This window comes from Myodes glareolus, chromosome 20 (assembly GCF_982192425.1).
Source record: "Myodes glareolus chromosome 20, mMyoGla1.1, whole genome shotgun sequence".
NCBI lineage: Eukaryota > Metazoa > Chordata > Mammalia > Rodentia > Cricetidae > Myodes > Myodes glareolus.
The window spans coordinates 10713611-10729825 of record NC_142045.1 but is presented as its reverse complement, the minus strand read 5'-3'; the positions used below and the strand labels follow the sequence as shown (position 1 = coordinate 10729825).

Sequence of the window (16215 nt, the reverse complement as noted above, 5' to 3'; positions counted from 1 at the left end):
AGATCGAATGCTGCTGCAGCCTACATCCTGCATTTCACTGGGGAGCAGCATGGGCACACCTCTGAGTGAGCCTGGGCACAGTGAGAGTTACTGATCCGGTAGGTATAGAATGGCACAGGCCAGTAAGTCGTGTATGTGTGTGTGTGTGCGCGTGTGTGCATGCACGTCTGTGGAGAGGGGGAGAGAGAGAGAGAGAGAGAGAGAGAGAGAGAGAGAGAGAGAGAAACTATGGTCAGTACAGCTGGGAGAAAGGTCGGCTTTGCACAGAACTCACCCCAGCACCACACTCAGTTCTTTCACGTGCACACGCGTGTGTCCCCGGAGATACTCGGAAAGCATTTTGCTCTTAAGGTACATCTCCTGAAGTCTGTCTTCCAGATGCATGACGCACTGCAACCAACAGCATTGACAATGAGGACTGCGCCTTCAGCATCTGCCAGGACCTTTAAGAGCTGGGCTTTCTGTATTCATTTCTACATATACAGCTGTAACCGCTCCCTTTCAAATAAAGCCCCAGAACCACCAGCTTACGCTTTTCATAAAATGGTTATTAACACTTGCATATAATATCATTCTAGTATACTTTTTTAAAAAAAGAAAACCTTTTACAGAGTTGAAATTTTTCCCTAAGCATGAACAACCCCTCTTTCTGGCTTTTAAATAGTTAACTTTGTTCTTGGAACTGATGTGGGAGTCAGGACCATCATCTTGGCTCTCTGGAGAGACACACTCCTCCTATGTATCAGAACCCCACAGAACAGCGAGTTCTGGGTTGCAGACGTGGATTTATTTTTGTACTTGTCTTTACATCTTTGTTCACAACATTTCTTGTTGAGAAACTTACCAATAATCTCGTATTTAAGAATTCCTCACTAGGCCATTTTTATGGCCAGTGCTTTAGGAAACGTTACCTTACTACTATTTACTTAACCACAGGGCAGTCTACAGTGGGGCTATAATTTTGTAAAGAATGTTTTAGCTCTTGTGTTCTTTCTGGGCCTCAGACGTCTCTGGCATAATGCATTCCTAGAAGCAGAATGATGGGAACAAGGTCACTTCAGACTTGTATTTTGCTTTCTAGCGTACCCTTTAACTAGCTCTTTAATAACAAAAGGAGAGAACAATTATCTTGGGGACGTCTTTTCACTTGAAACTGTGTTTAGCTTCAGTGGTTAGGGAACCACAGCCATCCATTTGTGTGTCTCTGCCAGCGGCAAAGGCTTTTGCATTTGGCAGGCAGTCGCCCCAGCGTCTCTGGGAGATGACACCTGACGGCGTTGGCAAGACAATTCCATCATCCATAATTTCCTTCTAGACCATTAGGCCTCCCATTTTCAGGGTAAAAAGATGAACAGATGCATTCGAAAACATTAACCCTGCCCATCTGGGCTGATGAATGACGGGGGAGAAGTGTCTGTGAGACGCGGGGGCTTTTGAGTCTGTCACTGGTGAGCATCTCAGGTGCACGGTGCTGAGGATGAACCATGGTTGTAAGTACTACACAAGGCGGGGGGATGGCATCAATCTCAGAGGTAAACGCAGAGAGATTCCCTACCAAGTTTTGGCTCATTGTGAAGTGAAATCCATAGTATTTAAATAAGAGTTATAAGATAGCAAGAAACATTCAAATCATACTGAAATCTTTATGTCTTAAAGAGGTTTTTATGTGTAATGTTTTCAGTCCGCAGTGAAAATGGATGATGCAATGTTGAGTCTAGAAATACATGCTAAATGTGGAAAAAACACATTTACAAAAAAATGGCTTTTTAAAGCTTCATACTCAAAGAGAATTGTGTTGAGTGGTTACCCCTCTTTGTCAGATCTTACTCATGAGAGGAATACCATTTAACTTCTAAAATTTTAGTTATTTTCTTGCATATACAAGTCCCATGTGCATTTTCTCAAAAGCAACACTTAGGCGGAATTCTCTTGGATCTTGGTTCTGCCAGGTTAAGTAAGTCATTCATGTCTTATTATGTAGTTATGTATACTTCTACCAGATGAAGCAGAAAGAATTTTCTATAGTTTATTGCTTTGATAGTTACGATGTCAGACAATGAGAACAAAGTCTTGAGAGAATCCAATGTAGGCATCTGTAAAGACAGCAGCAAGCTGCCATGGGCTCTAATATCTCCTCCTTCCCTTACAGAAAAGAAAACCCAAGCCTCAAAGGACGGACAAATCAGTCTGCTTCTAGGCGAAAAGAAGAAGCCTGCTTCTCCTGCTAACCCCGGAAGAGACATCCTGCAAGAGCATGCTTTGGTTACGAGCCAAATAAAGGTTTTTATGGAAGATGTTGCCAGTTGTTACACCATCAATATTGTCTATCACATACCAGTAATAACTGTTTACTGATGGACTGGAACGTCTACCACTATTTCAAGTCCTTCGCTTGAATTAACTCATTTTCCTAAGCATATGAAACAGATATTTTCTTCCCCAAGACAGGGTTTCTCTGTGTAGCCCTGGCTGGCCTGGAACTCACTCTGTAGACTGGGCTGGCCTTGAACTCACAAAGATCCGCCTGCCTCTGCCTCCAGAGTGCTGGGATTAAAGGCGTGCGCCACCATCGCCCAGCCTGAAGCAGGTTCTATTTTTTCCTCTAGATGTACAGAGAGGGAAATGAGCCTCTGAGAGGTTACAAGGCTCATCCACAGAACTCAGAAATGGTTCTCATGCCCAGTCACTGACTGTGACCCGACACACAGCCTCCTGTGCTGGTGTGGCCCTTGGCCAGTCTGAAAAGCACCGTCTCCTCTCTGGTTGGTAGAGCAATCTCACAACAGGCTCAAACTACCTTCACGCTGCAAACAAGGAACCCGGGCTTCGAGGATTCGCCATCGTCGACCACACAAGGAGTACAAGTACTGGCCACGTGACCCAGGGATGGTTCAAGGTTTTCCTCCCCTTCTACACTGCCCCAGCTTTGACAACCATACCTCAGAACACCGACAACAGAGTCCTGACCAGGTGTGCAAAGCGTTGCAACTGAGGACCTGGCCATAAGAAGACAGACCGACAGCCAGTGTGTATTAACTGATCGGATGCTTCCTTGTCGGGCTGTTAAACAGTTCTGTGCTCTCTCTGGAGACCAGGAGGGAGACAGGAATTTGAACTAAGGCTTGGCTGCAAACAGCCACCCTGCACAGAAGGGAAGGAAGCAGAAAAGGCAGGCACTTCCGCATTGTGTGTGTCCCTAAGGCCACACAGCGTGGCTGCTCAGCTACGCGCCTTTCATCTCTCCCTGCCCAGCCTTCCTTGCTCACTTTCTGAATACACTTCCTCCATACCACTCTCTGCACTTGACACGAACCAGGAGTCTGCTATTCCACTGACTAGGGGGAGAGCTGGTAACCCCTTTCTAGGACTTTCTAGGCTGTTCTTCGTTTCTAGTTAACACGTCACAAAAGTCTTTCTAAAAATCCCACTTGGGAAGGAACAACCGAGACGCCATGTGATAAGTTCTTACAAAGTCCTTTCTAATGTGAGACGAGCCCATTCACCCGTAACAGACTGTGAGGATGTTCACAGAAAAAAACAAAACAGCCTGCCTTGGATCATCTACGAGATCTCCAATGAAGGGCTTTAAATTTCCTTTTCGGCTCAGTTCCCCTGTATCTACCTTACTACTGCTTTCTCAGATGACACTGTCCTCTGCGCCCACGAAGGTCTACCTGTCTGAGGCTGTGAAGCTGCATGTTCCGTTCTTCTTTAAGGCTAACCAACCTTCAGTACATTAAAAACAATATGTCTGAATTTGTGGTATTTATAATCAAAGCCATGAATAAAAGCTATCTTTTAATCACATATTTTCTAGTAATAAGAGGCCAAATACTTACAAAGTCGGCAGGAAGGTGGAGCTTATAGAGCTGCAGAATGGACTGAAGTAAACAGGACACTTGGTTGGAGACCAAGACATCCTGGCCCAGCTTCATGGTGTCCATCACCTTCCTTTGACTCGTGGCCACCTGGACGGTCCACTTCTCCGTGTCGGCAATGATGCAGACAGCTTCGGCTATGGGCTCGTCAAGCACCGGATGCTGAAAGAGATGCAGTGAGTCAGTGTTCCCCAGCTCAGAATGGACAATTTGGTGTGGCATCAGAAGACGAAGGTGCGGACCACAGACGTGTGGAGCTTTGCGGGTCCCCAGGAAGGGGTGCCACTGGGCCAGCTTGAGACTACTTAGAAGGTCTGAGATGGCTCAGAGGGCTAAGTTCAGTCCCCGGGATCCACACGGAAGGACAAACCGTCTCAAGTTGTCTTCTCATCTCCAAATGTGCTGTGGTCTATGTGGGCATGCCCCCCCAACACACATAATACACACCAAGTTAATAAAGACTTCTAAAAGCTGGTTACAGTGGCATTCTTCTTAAAAATCATTTTGATAAAAACCAGAAGGTACTAAGGAGTTCATAGATAAACAAAAGGACTTGCTTCCCCCATGTTTCCAATCAGCAGGAAAGACTGTGTTCCCATTTAAGAATGAGAAAAACCAAAATAAGCAAGAGGATCCCGTTGCCATTTTTCCAATAACAAGGTCAAGATAACATTATACCCTTTAGAGGTTGGGGAATATGAGCAGAATGCATATTTAAAAAATGAGCAGGCAGGACCTCCTGAAACTGAGAAGCTTCTGTAAAGCAAAGGGCACTGTCAGTAAGACAAAAAGACTACCTTCTGACTGGGAGAAGATCTTCACCAACCCCTCAACAGACAAAGGCCTGATCTCCAAAATATACAACGAACTCAAGAAGCTAGATACTAAAACTCTAATTAACCCAGTTAAAAAATGGGGTACTGAACTGAACTGAGAATTCACAACAGATGAACTTCAAATGGCCAAAAGACACTTAAGGTCATGCTCAACCTCCTTAGCAATCAGGGAAATGCAAATCAAAACAACTTTGAGATACCATCTTACACCTGTCAGAATAGCTAAACTTAAAAACACCAATGATAGCCTATGCTGGAGAGGATATGGAGTAAGGGGAACATTTATCCATTGTTGGTGGGAATGCAAACTTGTGCAGCCACTGTGGAAATCAGTGTGGCGGTTTCTCAGGAAACTGGGAGTCAACCTCCCTCAGGACCCAGCAATTCCACTCTTGGGAATATACCCAAGAGATGCCCTATTATACTACAAAAGTATTTGTTCAACTATGCTCATAGCTGCACTATTTGTAATAGCCAGAACCTGGAAACAACCTAGGTGCCCCTCAATAGAAGAATGGTTAAAGAAGGTGTGGAACATATACACATTAGAGTTCTACTCAGCGGTAAAAAACAATGACATCTTGAATTTTGCATGCAAATGGATGGACATAGAAAACACTTTACTGAGTGAGGTAACCCAGACCCAAAAAGAGGAATATGGTATGTACTCACTCATAAGTGGATTCTAGCCATAGTTAAAGGTCTTTGAGCCTATAATTCGTGATCCTAGAGAAGCTAAATAAGAAGGTGAACCTGAAGAAAATCATATAGTTATTCTCCTGGATATAGGAAGTAATCAAGATTGCAAGGCAAACTTGGGTGCACGGGGGAGTGTGGGGGGGTGGAAGTAAGGGGAGATGGTTAGAGAGAAGGGAGAGGGGGAGGATTGGGGATGGCTTGGGGGAATGAGATGGGGGGGAAGAAGGATGGATATGGGAGCAGGCAAGTATATATCTCAACTAAGGGAGCCATTTTAGGGTTGGAAAGAGACTTGTTTCTGGAGGAGTTCTCAGGCCCAAGGAGAGGTCCCCAGATTCTTCCCTGGGCAGCAGAGGAAAGGGTGCCTGAACTGGCCGTGGCCCATAACCATACTGATGAATATTTTGCATATTACCATAGAACCTTCATCTGGCGATGGATGGAGATAGAGACAGAGACACACATTGGAACACTGGACTTAACTCCCTAGATCCAAATGAGAAGCAGAAGGAGGAAAAACGTGAGCAAGATAGGCAGGACCAAAGGGAACCTTCATCTGACGATGAATGGCGATACAGACGGAGACCCACGTTGGAGCACAGGACTGAGCCCCCCAAGGTCTAAATGAGGAGCAGAAAGAGGGAGAACATGAAAAAGGAAATCAGGACCACGAGGGGTGCGTTCACCCACTGATACAAGGGGACTGATCGAATGAGAGCTCATCAAGGCCAGCTGGACTGGGACTGAACGAGCATGTGATCAAACCGGATTCTCTGAATGTGGCTGACATGGGGGCTGACTGAGAAGCCATTGACAATGGCACTGGGTCTTGTTTCCTCTGCATGTACTGGCTTTGGGATCCAGTCTGTTTGGATGCTCACCTTCCTAGGCCTGGAAGGAGAGGGGAGGAACTTGAACTTCCCACAGGACAGGAAACCCTGACTGCTCTTTGGACTGGAGAGGGAGGAGGAGAGGGAGTGGGGGGGGGAGAGAGTGGGGGGGAGAGAGTGGGGGGAATGGGAGGGTATGGGGAGGAGGGGAGGAAGTGGAAATTTTTATAAACAAACAAATAAAAAAAGAAAAAGAAAACAGGACAAGGGTCTTGTCACCTGAGCCTCTTTAAAACAAAACAAAACAAAACAAAAAAATGAGCAGGCACAGTGGTGTGCACTTCCAACCCTAGCCCTGAGGAGGTAGAAAAGGAAGTATTCTTGGGGTATACTGGCTGGCTGGCCAGTCAGCCTAGTCTAATCGGTGAGTGTCGGGTCCTAGTGAGAGACCCGGTCTCACAAAACAAGGTAGAGAAACGGATTAAGAGACCTTTCTGTTCTTCCACAGGACTGGCATTTGGTTCCCAGCACCTGCTGGGCAGCACCGAACATCCTGTAACAATCTCTAGGGGATCTGATGCCCTCTTCTGGCCGTGTTGGGTACCTGGACCTGTGTAGCAGGTAGAGAGACAGAGACAGAGAGAGACATCTGACTGACATCCATCATTTTATGCTGGTAGGGTACTGAAATGCTATCTGGAAACTTGTCTTTATATTCCTTGGGGTCTCTTGTTTATTGATGTAATTTACACGTGTTAAAATTCAGTAATTATGTGAACTGAATGAGTTTTAACAAACGTATATAGTTGTGTATCCACTGCCGTAATCATGTACTAGAAGTTTGCAGGACCTACAGAAGCTCAAGTTCCTTTGTAGTTAGTCCCCTGTAGCTACCCCAGCAACCACAAATATGGCCTCTAGAACTACGGCTCTAACTTCTGTAAACTTTCATATAAATAAGATCACACGGTCCACAGGTTTTTATTTCTGGCTTCTTTAAAAATAGCACTTTTAAGAGGTAGCTGTTTTAAAATGTAAATTTGTTGCATTTTAGTTCCTTAATTTTGAGAATCCTCTTGTAGGAGTACAGCACAATTTGTTTATCCGGAGAAGGCACAACTGTATTGCTCTTTGGAGGACCCAGGTTCAGTTCTGGGGCTGCCCAGACTGCTGTCTGCACCAAGCCCACGGCTCTGCCGCTCTCATCAACGGCTTGGGTTTCTCATATCCCTTCTAACAGAGAATCTCCCGCTTCCCTGACTGCTGGGTCCTGTTAACCAGAAACCTACCGTCCATACAGCACAGCTGTGGGACAGTAGCCTCGGTAGTAACTAAGGTGTAGGAAGGCTGAAAAGAGACCAAACATCCACTGCCGCAGAGCCGTGTTAGCCGAGATGCCGTTTCCCTGTTTGTCCTGGACTCTGTTATTAAAGGGGAGCCAAGGCAGCTCTGATTTTCTTCTCACAGGTGGGGAGAAGTGTCTGACGGGCTGCGTGAAAAGTGCTGGAAACACTCCCCGTGCTATGCCCAAAGCTTCTCAGGTGTCTGTCTTTACTTTCGAAAGGGCCAGCAACCAAACACTTAGAACGGTCCAACATGGATCCAAGTGTAAGTACCAGTGAAGACTCTGATGATAAACTGTACTTTGCGTGAACAAGGCCATCCTCCCCAAGGCAATCCCCGTGGTATACAGCCTCCTTCAGAGACGACTACCTGCTCACCACCCTCACACGCCTCTCACATGCAAATGCATCCTCCTAAATGCAGACAGCTAAAGGCACAGCATCTGGACCGGGTGCAGCTCAGTGTCCATTCTGGGAGGTGCACCTGGCGTTCTGCAGCTCCTTCCCTGGTAACATGGTCTCAGAAACTTCTCAATACAAGTCCCCCCAAGGTTTTGTTAATTGGGGTGTCGGATTTCACAGTCTGATGACGATTTCCCATCAATGGGCTTGGTCTTCATGAGCAAAGAAAATGGAAACACCGTGTGTGTGAATTCTGGACCCAAGCCCCTTTAACTGCTTTCTGCGTGTCAGGAATGCGACACGGACCTGTCCTTCGTCACCGGCCTCATGCCAGGATACTGTGAGCTGAACGCACGCCAATCACATAAAATATCTGAGACAGGCTAGGGCTACTACTGCTGCCTGAGTGATGGGATTATGACAAGTGCCACCATGCTTAGCTTCAAAATCTAGTCATTAAAACACGGACTTGCAGGTGATTTGGGTCCCAGGTCCCAAATGATCCCTTCTCATATGATCTCCCTGCTGCAGAAAAAAAGGAGGGAAGGGTGTCAATCTGATTGCCCAACCGTATGCAAGATACCACCACCAACTGGAAAAGTGTTTTTCTTTTTTCTTTTTTTTTGGGGGGAGGAGCTTTTTCAAGACACCGTTTCTCTGTGTAGCCCTGGCTAGACCAGGCTGGCCTTGAACTCAGAGATCTGCCTGCCTCTGTCTCCCAAGTGCTAGGATTAAGAAGACGTGTGTCACCCCATCAAGCTGGGAAGAGTGTTTTTAAGCAATTCAGAAGGTTGTAGCAACAAACATGGCCAAGAACAGGAGAGGCCTTGGTAATATAAAATTAAGGCAATTCGTTAAGAAAAAGAAACGTGAGGGGCAGAACATGGAAGTGTGAGTCCCCTTTATTCCACGGGAGCAAGGAGGAAGAAGACAGGAGAGAGGCGCAGGATCTGTGAGTCAGCAGTTTCCCTAAACCTCCTCCCTAGCATAGGAGCAGGCCATGTGAGAAACGGTACTTACTGAATTCAAATAACAGGTTGTGCACAGGGAAATGATGGAGTCCTGGCATCTTGCTCTCCCTGACAGCATGGGTTTGCTGTTATGTATACAGACTCCAGCAAGAGAGGAATGTTGAAAACTTTCAGAAGAGGGCCTTAAAAACACTTCAAGAATTATACACTCTCGGACTGAATACCTCACTCTGTCCCTGAGAATGTCAAGTTAGCAACGTACACCCACCTCCCAGCCTCACTTCGAACCTACTTACTTATCTGCAGGCGAACAAGGATCTTCCAAAGAAATGACTCTCAAGAGTCAGGGAAAAGGATGAAGCTAGAAAATGGTAAAAAGCATCACCAGAGATCACATGAGCGGTCATGTGAGGGGACTGGACCTCCACAGGGTCAGAGGGAGACACTGAAGCTCCGCAATTCTAGAGACCGCTGGTAGTCCTTCCAGAAGCAACCCTTACAGAGGAGCCGGTTTAAATACACTGCGACTGGGCCTCTAAGTCAATAGCCAAGCTTCCAGACTTTGAAGCAGTCTGAATGTCCACGTCTAGAGTTTGTGCAGTAATATGTACCTACACACACCCAAAGCCCTGGAGCTTAATTAATCTGCGCTTCTGAGACATGGGCGCTTACTATGTAGACTCTAGTATGCTTAGGATTCACTATGGGATCAGGGTAGGCCACAGCCTCCTTAGTGCTGTGATTATAGCATATTTTCCCCCAAGTTTATTTCTGTCACAGTGTTCTACCAGAGCAACACGAAAAGGTGGCAACTTTACCCAGCCCTGGTCTTTATTTTACAATTTCCCTTTGAGAAGGGTCTACAATGAAAGCACGTATGGTGCCACATCGCACAAAGAAAAAACTGAAATTATATTGGGACTCACAGCGCAGGGTGGCCTCAAACGTGTGTGACACAATGCCCAGAACTGTGTTTCTTTTTAAAGTTAACTTTTCCTTATTAACTGTAACACAATGGTAGAAGTTATTAAATAGATTTGGGGCATGTTGAAACAGGGTTTCACGTAGTCCAAACGGGACTTGAACTTGCTATGCAGCTGAGGATAACCCCAAACTCTGAACCTTTCTGCTTTGGCCTTCCAAGTTCTGTCTCGAGTAGATTGTTTTTTAAGTTCACATCTTACCAAATACATACGTGTATCAAACCCATACAAACACAGCTGCGTGTTTACACACACTGCTGCACAGAAATTTCCTTAGGATTAAAACACTGCTTCCTAGGAAGAGGAATGAAGCTTATTAAGATTCAGGAAATGAAGCTTACATGTATGCTCAGGAAGTAAACAAAGCAAGTCCCAGGAAGCTCCAACAGCCTAAAGACTCCTGAGGTCGCTCCCTAAGCTGTACCACCAATTGCTGGGGAGACGACCCATCAGTCCAGCCTGTGTCCCGCACAACCCCAATGCTGCCACTTTTACAGGCCATCAGCTCCTCAATTTGTATATTGGGATGGTGGACAAACCTAGCTTTTGGGAACTGCCAAGACCGAAGCTTATACCCTAAAACTTCAATAACAATGCCATCCCCACATGTTGGAGGGGAAGAATGGCGTGGGCATGTAGCTGGTACAGCATGTTGCTGGGCTCCTACTCTCTGCCTCCAATGGGATAGGACATACGCCTATCACATCAAAGGCATCCCAGCGTGTTCCGACACTGCCTCGGTGTAACTTTCCTCTAGTCTGTTTCAATCGCTGGGGAGACAAGCCAGGCTACCTGAGAGGCTGCTGCCAGACTGCTAGTGCATCCAGTAGAGTCAGCAGACAGAGACTCAGAGAGCACAGCATTTATACGGCTACCTGCATGTATTCAGCAGAGTCTTGTTCCTGGAAACAGGGTCAGTATTAGTCACTGGAGACTGAAGAGATGTCACATGAAGAAGGGGAAAGAGTCTCATGATGCAGTAGGACTGTCTTCCGAACACTTAGTAGACCAAGAACACCTCATGCTCAAGGCCAGCCTGGATGACAAAGCGAGATCCCATCTTAAATTGAGAGGAAGGAGGGGCAGCGGCAGCGGCAGCGGCAGCGGCGGCAGCAGCAGCAGCAGCAGCAGGAGCAGCAAGCACAGTGAACTGTGGGAAGGTGAGGAAGGCCTCTCTCTAAGAACCACAGACAGTGTGAGGACTATGGGCACAGGGAAGGAAGCAGACACTCTGAGCAGAGCAAGGCGATCTAGAGGGGTGAAAAACCCGGCTTCTGTGTGCTGTGTGGCTGTGGCTGTATTCTCTGTGCCCACTGGGCTGATCCCCACATTCAGCCTGTGGCCACCAGCTCAACTGCTGGGCTGAGATCAGGTTCGATGTGAAGGGACAGAAAGGTGCACCAAGTCAGAGCCCCAGAAACAGGTCATGTGATGAAGTGCGTGACCACAGTGCAAGAGGAGGCTTGCAGCTCTCGTGGAGACACACATAAATGTTAAATATCTCATTAAAAAGGAAATGGAAAAATGATTGAACTATGATACAATGCACACAAGAGACAGGTCTGAAAGACTTTTGCCTCCTTTAAGAAAACGAATACAGGGAACTGTAAGAATGGCTCAGAGGGTAAGGACAGTCGCCCAGAGAACCTGGATTCAATGCCAGCACCCACACTGTGCCTCACAGCCATCTGGAACTCCAGGTCCTCTATGGCCTCTGCAGGTAAAAGTCCCATATCCATAAGGATAAATACACTAAAAAAAAAAAAAAAGTCAATGCCACAAGCTGCAGGCGCCGTGTCAAACACATCACTCTTACTCTGTTATTTTTAAAAAGATGATTCATGTTCCTCTTTACCCAGAAGAAGGCATATTCCCATCGATTCTAGTTCCAACCATAAACACAATGCTCTAAACCCAGTTTTGTGAAGTCACCTATAATGAACAAGCACTTATGCACCAGGTGACACAGTAGGAATACAAAGGAAGTAGGGCTTGGTTTTCTGCTCCAAGGTTACTGTACAACTATGCAGAGACACACACTAGCGTAGATGGGTGAACGTGTATACATACTGACGTGTATGTATGTACACATATAATCACGCTATACAAAGGTCTCACTAAACAACAACCCTCATTCCCTGGGGAAGGATTTCAGTTCTATTAGTAAAAAGTGGTTATCAAAATTTAGCCATCGCGCAAAACATGTAGTTTAAGACTCAGAGGTATAGCTCAGTGAACACGTGCCTAGTATGTGGGGAGGAGTGAGGGGAGGGGAAAGGCAAGTGACATTGGCATGGTGACACATGTGTATAATACCAGAAGCTGGGAAGCTAACAGGAGAATTGCAAGTTCAAGGCCTATCTGGGATACATGGTAAGATGATGTCTGACAGAAAGAAGAGGAAGGAAGGAAGGAAGGAAGGAAGGAAGGAAGGAAGGAAGGAAGGAAGGAAGGAAGGAAGGAAGGAAGGAAGGAAAGAAGGAAAGAAGGAAAGAAGGAAGACAAACACAAAACTCATTTCACTTAAAAAGCCCTCTAAACACATGCGGGGCTACAGCCGCAGAAGCCAGAGCTGCCCCAAGTTACCAGTGTGTTCATTATCAACCAAAAGAGATGGAAAAGACCAGGGTTCCTCCAGAATTGCTTCTTTTCTAACCTGTTGATTCTAAGGCTGCTGCTGACCTGGTGCACTGAGTACTATAAGTAATGATTTCTTGTCTGATGGGACAGGCTGTTCCTTTGTAGTCTAGCTGGTTGGTTGCCCACACGAATTAATTAGTATTCACGAGCATGCACCACAGCCAGGCGCTCAGCAAAGCTCTTATCTGTGCTACTGACTCCTGTGTGATATTTCTGGAGTCAGTCTGCTGCTACTCTTAAAATTAAACGGGGCAGGCTGCTATTTATACATTAGTCTGCAAAATGCCTGAAACCTAGATCACTATTTTGTTTAAGCTAAAATATGATGTTAATTTTGGTCTTGATGACCTTCCACAGCGAGAGATCCCAGCCTGCTCCCTGTGACATGACCAAGGGCGAATCTGTGTGCAGGCTCCGCTCAGTCAAATCTAGCAGGTGCTTTCATGAACTAGAGTGTGCGGGACATCTGCTAACTGCTTAAGGGTGTCTACCTGTGAGCAACGCCCCTACTGCTTCACTGTTTGAGGCACTTTCTCATTTCCTGTTTGTCTATTGTTGTTTTTTCGAGACAGGGTTTCTCTATGTAGCCCTGACTGTCCTGGAATTCCCTCTGTAGACCAGGCTGGCCTGGAACTCACAGAGATCTGCCTGCCTCTGCCTCCTGAGTGCTGGGACTAAAACCATACACCACCACTGCCCAACCCACATTTCCTGATTTAATAGTTAACTTTCACCGCGCACTGCCCTTTAGCAGTCAGGCGCTGTGCTCAACACTCGATGTGGATTATAGAATTTTCAAATTCAAATGACATTGGCACAGTTTATTTTATAGAATAGAAACTTCCCCCAAAGGCCACAAAGGCATTGGGAACCGAGCTATGATTCAAACCTAGGTTGCCTCTTCTGAGGCCCAACCTCTCACAGGCAGGCCAGAGGTCAAATATTAGGTGTACATCCATCTTGTATTTTGAGACATGTGCTCTCAAAAGGACCTTATTAATGAGACTGGGCCTGACCGGGAGTGAGGAGTGAGCCCCACAATCTTCCTGCCTCCCCAGGTCTGGATTCTAAACACATGCCAGCTTTTCTGCCTGGGTCCTGGAGACTGCACAACTGCTCATGCTCACGTGGCAAACACTTTCCTACTGAGCTGATCTGAAAAGCAAACTCGGAACCACTGCACCGTCCTTTCCCTGTTCCCGTGTCCTCCAACATCCTCCTCGGTGGGATGGTGCCGCCTGCGCCTTTCTTGAAGGTCGCAGTGAGTCACGCCAGGACTCAGACCCCCGCCAGTGCTGCTGACGTCTCTCAGGCCACCTCTGACCCCGGTTTAGTCACTCACGCTGCCGAGGCGGCAGCGCTCACTGGCAGACAGGATGCAGAAGAGAGACAAGGCTGCTTGAGGGTCACAGGGTGCGAGCATTGCCCGCCTATGTATGCGTCCTCCGCCCACTCACAGTGAAAGGAAAGCGAAGAGAAGAGCACACATAGTTATAGCTGACAGGAAAAAAAAAGAAGCAGAGCTGAGTAACGTGAATTAGGAGGCACGGGTTCCGGTGATAGACTGAAGAAAGAGCACTAGTTAGAACAGCCAGAGAGAACCCCAATCTTAGTGCACGAAAGTCATGAAAGCCACAAAAAGAAACGGCAAAAAGCCTCTTTCAGAGGGACCAGTGGTAGGTTTTCTGTACCCGGATACAACAAATATAACAAAAAGAGAAAAAGACACCCTTGATGTCGAATGTTCTGGAAAGAAATTTCCTCATGCTCCAAAGAAAACTACTGTGGCTACACAATGCGCATTAACGAGGCCAGACTTTATCATCCCAGCCACGGAGAAGCCTAGAAAACAGATCAATAACCTTCATCAATGGCTTTGCAAGGTTATTCAGAATCTTTCTTTAAAAGGAATTATGAGTCTTCAAAGTGTGGCAAGAAACTGAAACTATTTAGACTCCTCAAAACAGGTTGTGAGAGCGAGAGGCGCCCAGTGATCCACCCCCTTCTCTCCCACAGGTCCTCAGCCTCCACATCGCTCTTTTGGCTCTGCTTCCTTTCCTGCACCCCCTCAGCTCTGACTGTCACCGTCCCTATGGATGGATAATTCACCAGGGTTCTTACAAGTACCCTGTTTCCCACAGATCTTTGTAGATGGAACTGAAATCCCTTCTACAGTCAAAACAGAACATTGTCACACACAACAGTGTGAGTCTGAGCGGCAGTCTACGTGTGAGTCCACGTCAAAATCACACTCAGCAGCAGCATGGTGGTGCACAAGGGAAGCAGAGGCAGGGGAATCTCTTGAGTTTAGGATAGCCTGATCTACAGAGTGAGTTCCAGGCCAGCCGAGGTGAGCCCCTGTAACTAACAAATAAACAAAAGCAAAAACTCAGGAATGTGTCAAGTGAGATTGGAAGCCCACTAATGTTAACTAGACATATTATGAAGTTATTAAATTTTGAAGGTATTCTTATGAGTCCTTCACAGTTTCCTATCAACACCATGCACATGGCTGCATTTGGTATATGCCCACATCACATGATACGGGTTATTGTACATAATAACATTCAGCCTCAAGAGGACCTTATAATTTAAAGAAACACGAGCCGATAGAGTGTAAAAATGCTCTTTTTAAAAGGAAGACAATGAAACATGGAAAAACTTTCAGAGGAATGAGTGCAGACGTGGTTATTTTCTCAAATGCAGGAATTACAGAGCCAGATGCTCATAATGAAAAATCTGTTATTTAGAAATTAGACCTTGATGGCCCATAAAAATGTCAAAATTTCCCGAGTTGTGTCAGGGGTAAGTCGGAGGTGATTACCAACCAGGAGGTTACTTTCCACGGTGGTAAGAGAACCTGAGCCCGTTTGGGCAAAGCGTGCAGCAGCTGACATGCTCAGTGTCACTGAGGACAACCCCACAAGCTCCCAGAGTCTCCTCCTGCCTCTATCAGAAGCAGAACTCAGGCCTGGTGGAGAAAAGGTGCAAGGAGCGAAACCCAAGTCCTTAGGAATGAAACCAACAGCACGACAGAAAGCAAACACCCCAGGGTTCTGCACACGCGGATATGAGCAGGAGGTAGCGACACGTAAGGTCCCCAAGACCAAGATACCATATGTTTCTAACTGCAAAACATCTATGCTTGCACATCTGCTGACTAGCAGCTCAATTAAAAACAGGTCCATCAGACTGACATGGTTTTCAGACGTGTTCAGCTCCTGTCACGCTGTAGATAACAGAAAAACACTCAGCAGGAGCTACAGGCAATCTCCCAGTCATACCTGTAAACCTCTCTACAGCTACCTCCTCCCAGCTATCAAAGTGAGCTCAATGGCAAACCAGTTAAAAAACTGCTTTTAGAAACTTGCAAGGTTTGAATAATAAGCAAGCCGTACAAACACCTCTCTGGTCTTCCTCTGAAGACATGCCACTGCCACTCCCCATGCGTGTCCTTCATCTGTTTGCCAGGCCGGCCCAGCCCATGGCCACTCACCCCTTCTTTGCTCTACTCTACCTTCGTTCCAGCCCCAGGAGGCTGACCTCTGTGGACAATGGAAAGGCGCCATCTTAGCTGTGCCCTTTACTGTGCCCTTGCTCTCTGGCCTCTGGCAGAAGAAACTAGAGGGTGGA

General features: G+C 46.5%; 2 protein-coding genes across 6 annotated transcripts in view; one reads left to right on the top strand and one right to left on the bottom strand.

Moving 5' to 3' along the window:
• Nucleotides 1-2292, top strand: part of Spmip2 (sperm microtubule inner protein 2) — a 104123-nt gene extending 101831 nt beyond the window's left edge. The window contains exon 5 of the mRNA XM_087899451.1: nucleotides 2150-2292. Within this exon, the coding sequence (XP_087755577.1) occupies nucleotides 2150-2197 (48 nt within the window). The 3' untranslated portion in view covers nucleotides 2198-2292. The remainder of the gene's footprint in view (nucleotides 1-2149) is intronic.
• Fnip2 (folliculin interacting protein 2) overlaps nucleotides 1-16215 on the bottom strand; it is a 108878-nt gene that overhangs the window by 5745 nt on the left and 86918 nt on the right. For all 5 annotated transcript variants that reach the window (XM_087899446.1, XM_087899447.1, XM_087899450.1 and 2 more), the window contains 2 exons: nucleotides 3840-4040; nucleotides 275-390 (listed from right to left, as the gene is read on the bottom strand). In XM_087899446.1, coding sequence (XP_087755572.1) covers nucleotides 275-390; nucleotides 3840-4040 — 317 coding nt within the window. The remainder of the gene's footprint in view (nucleotides 1-274; nucleotides 391-3839; nucleotides 4041-16215) is intronic.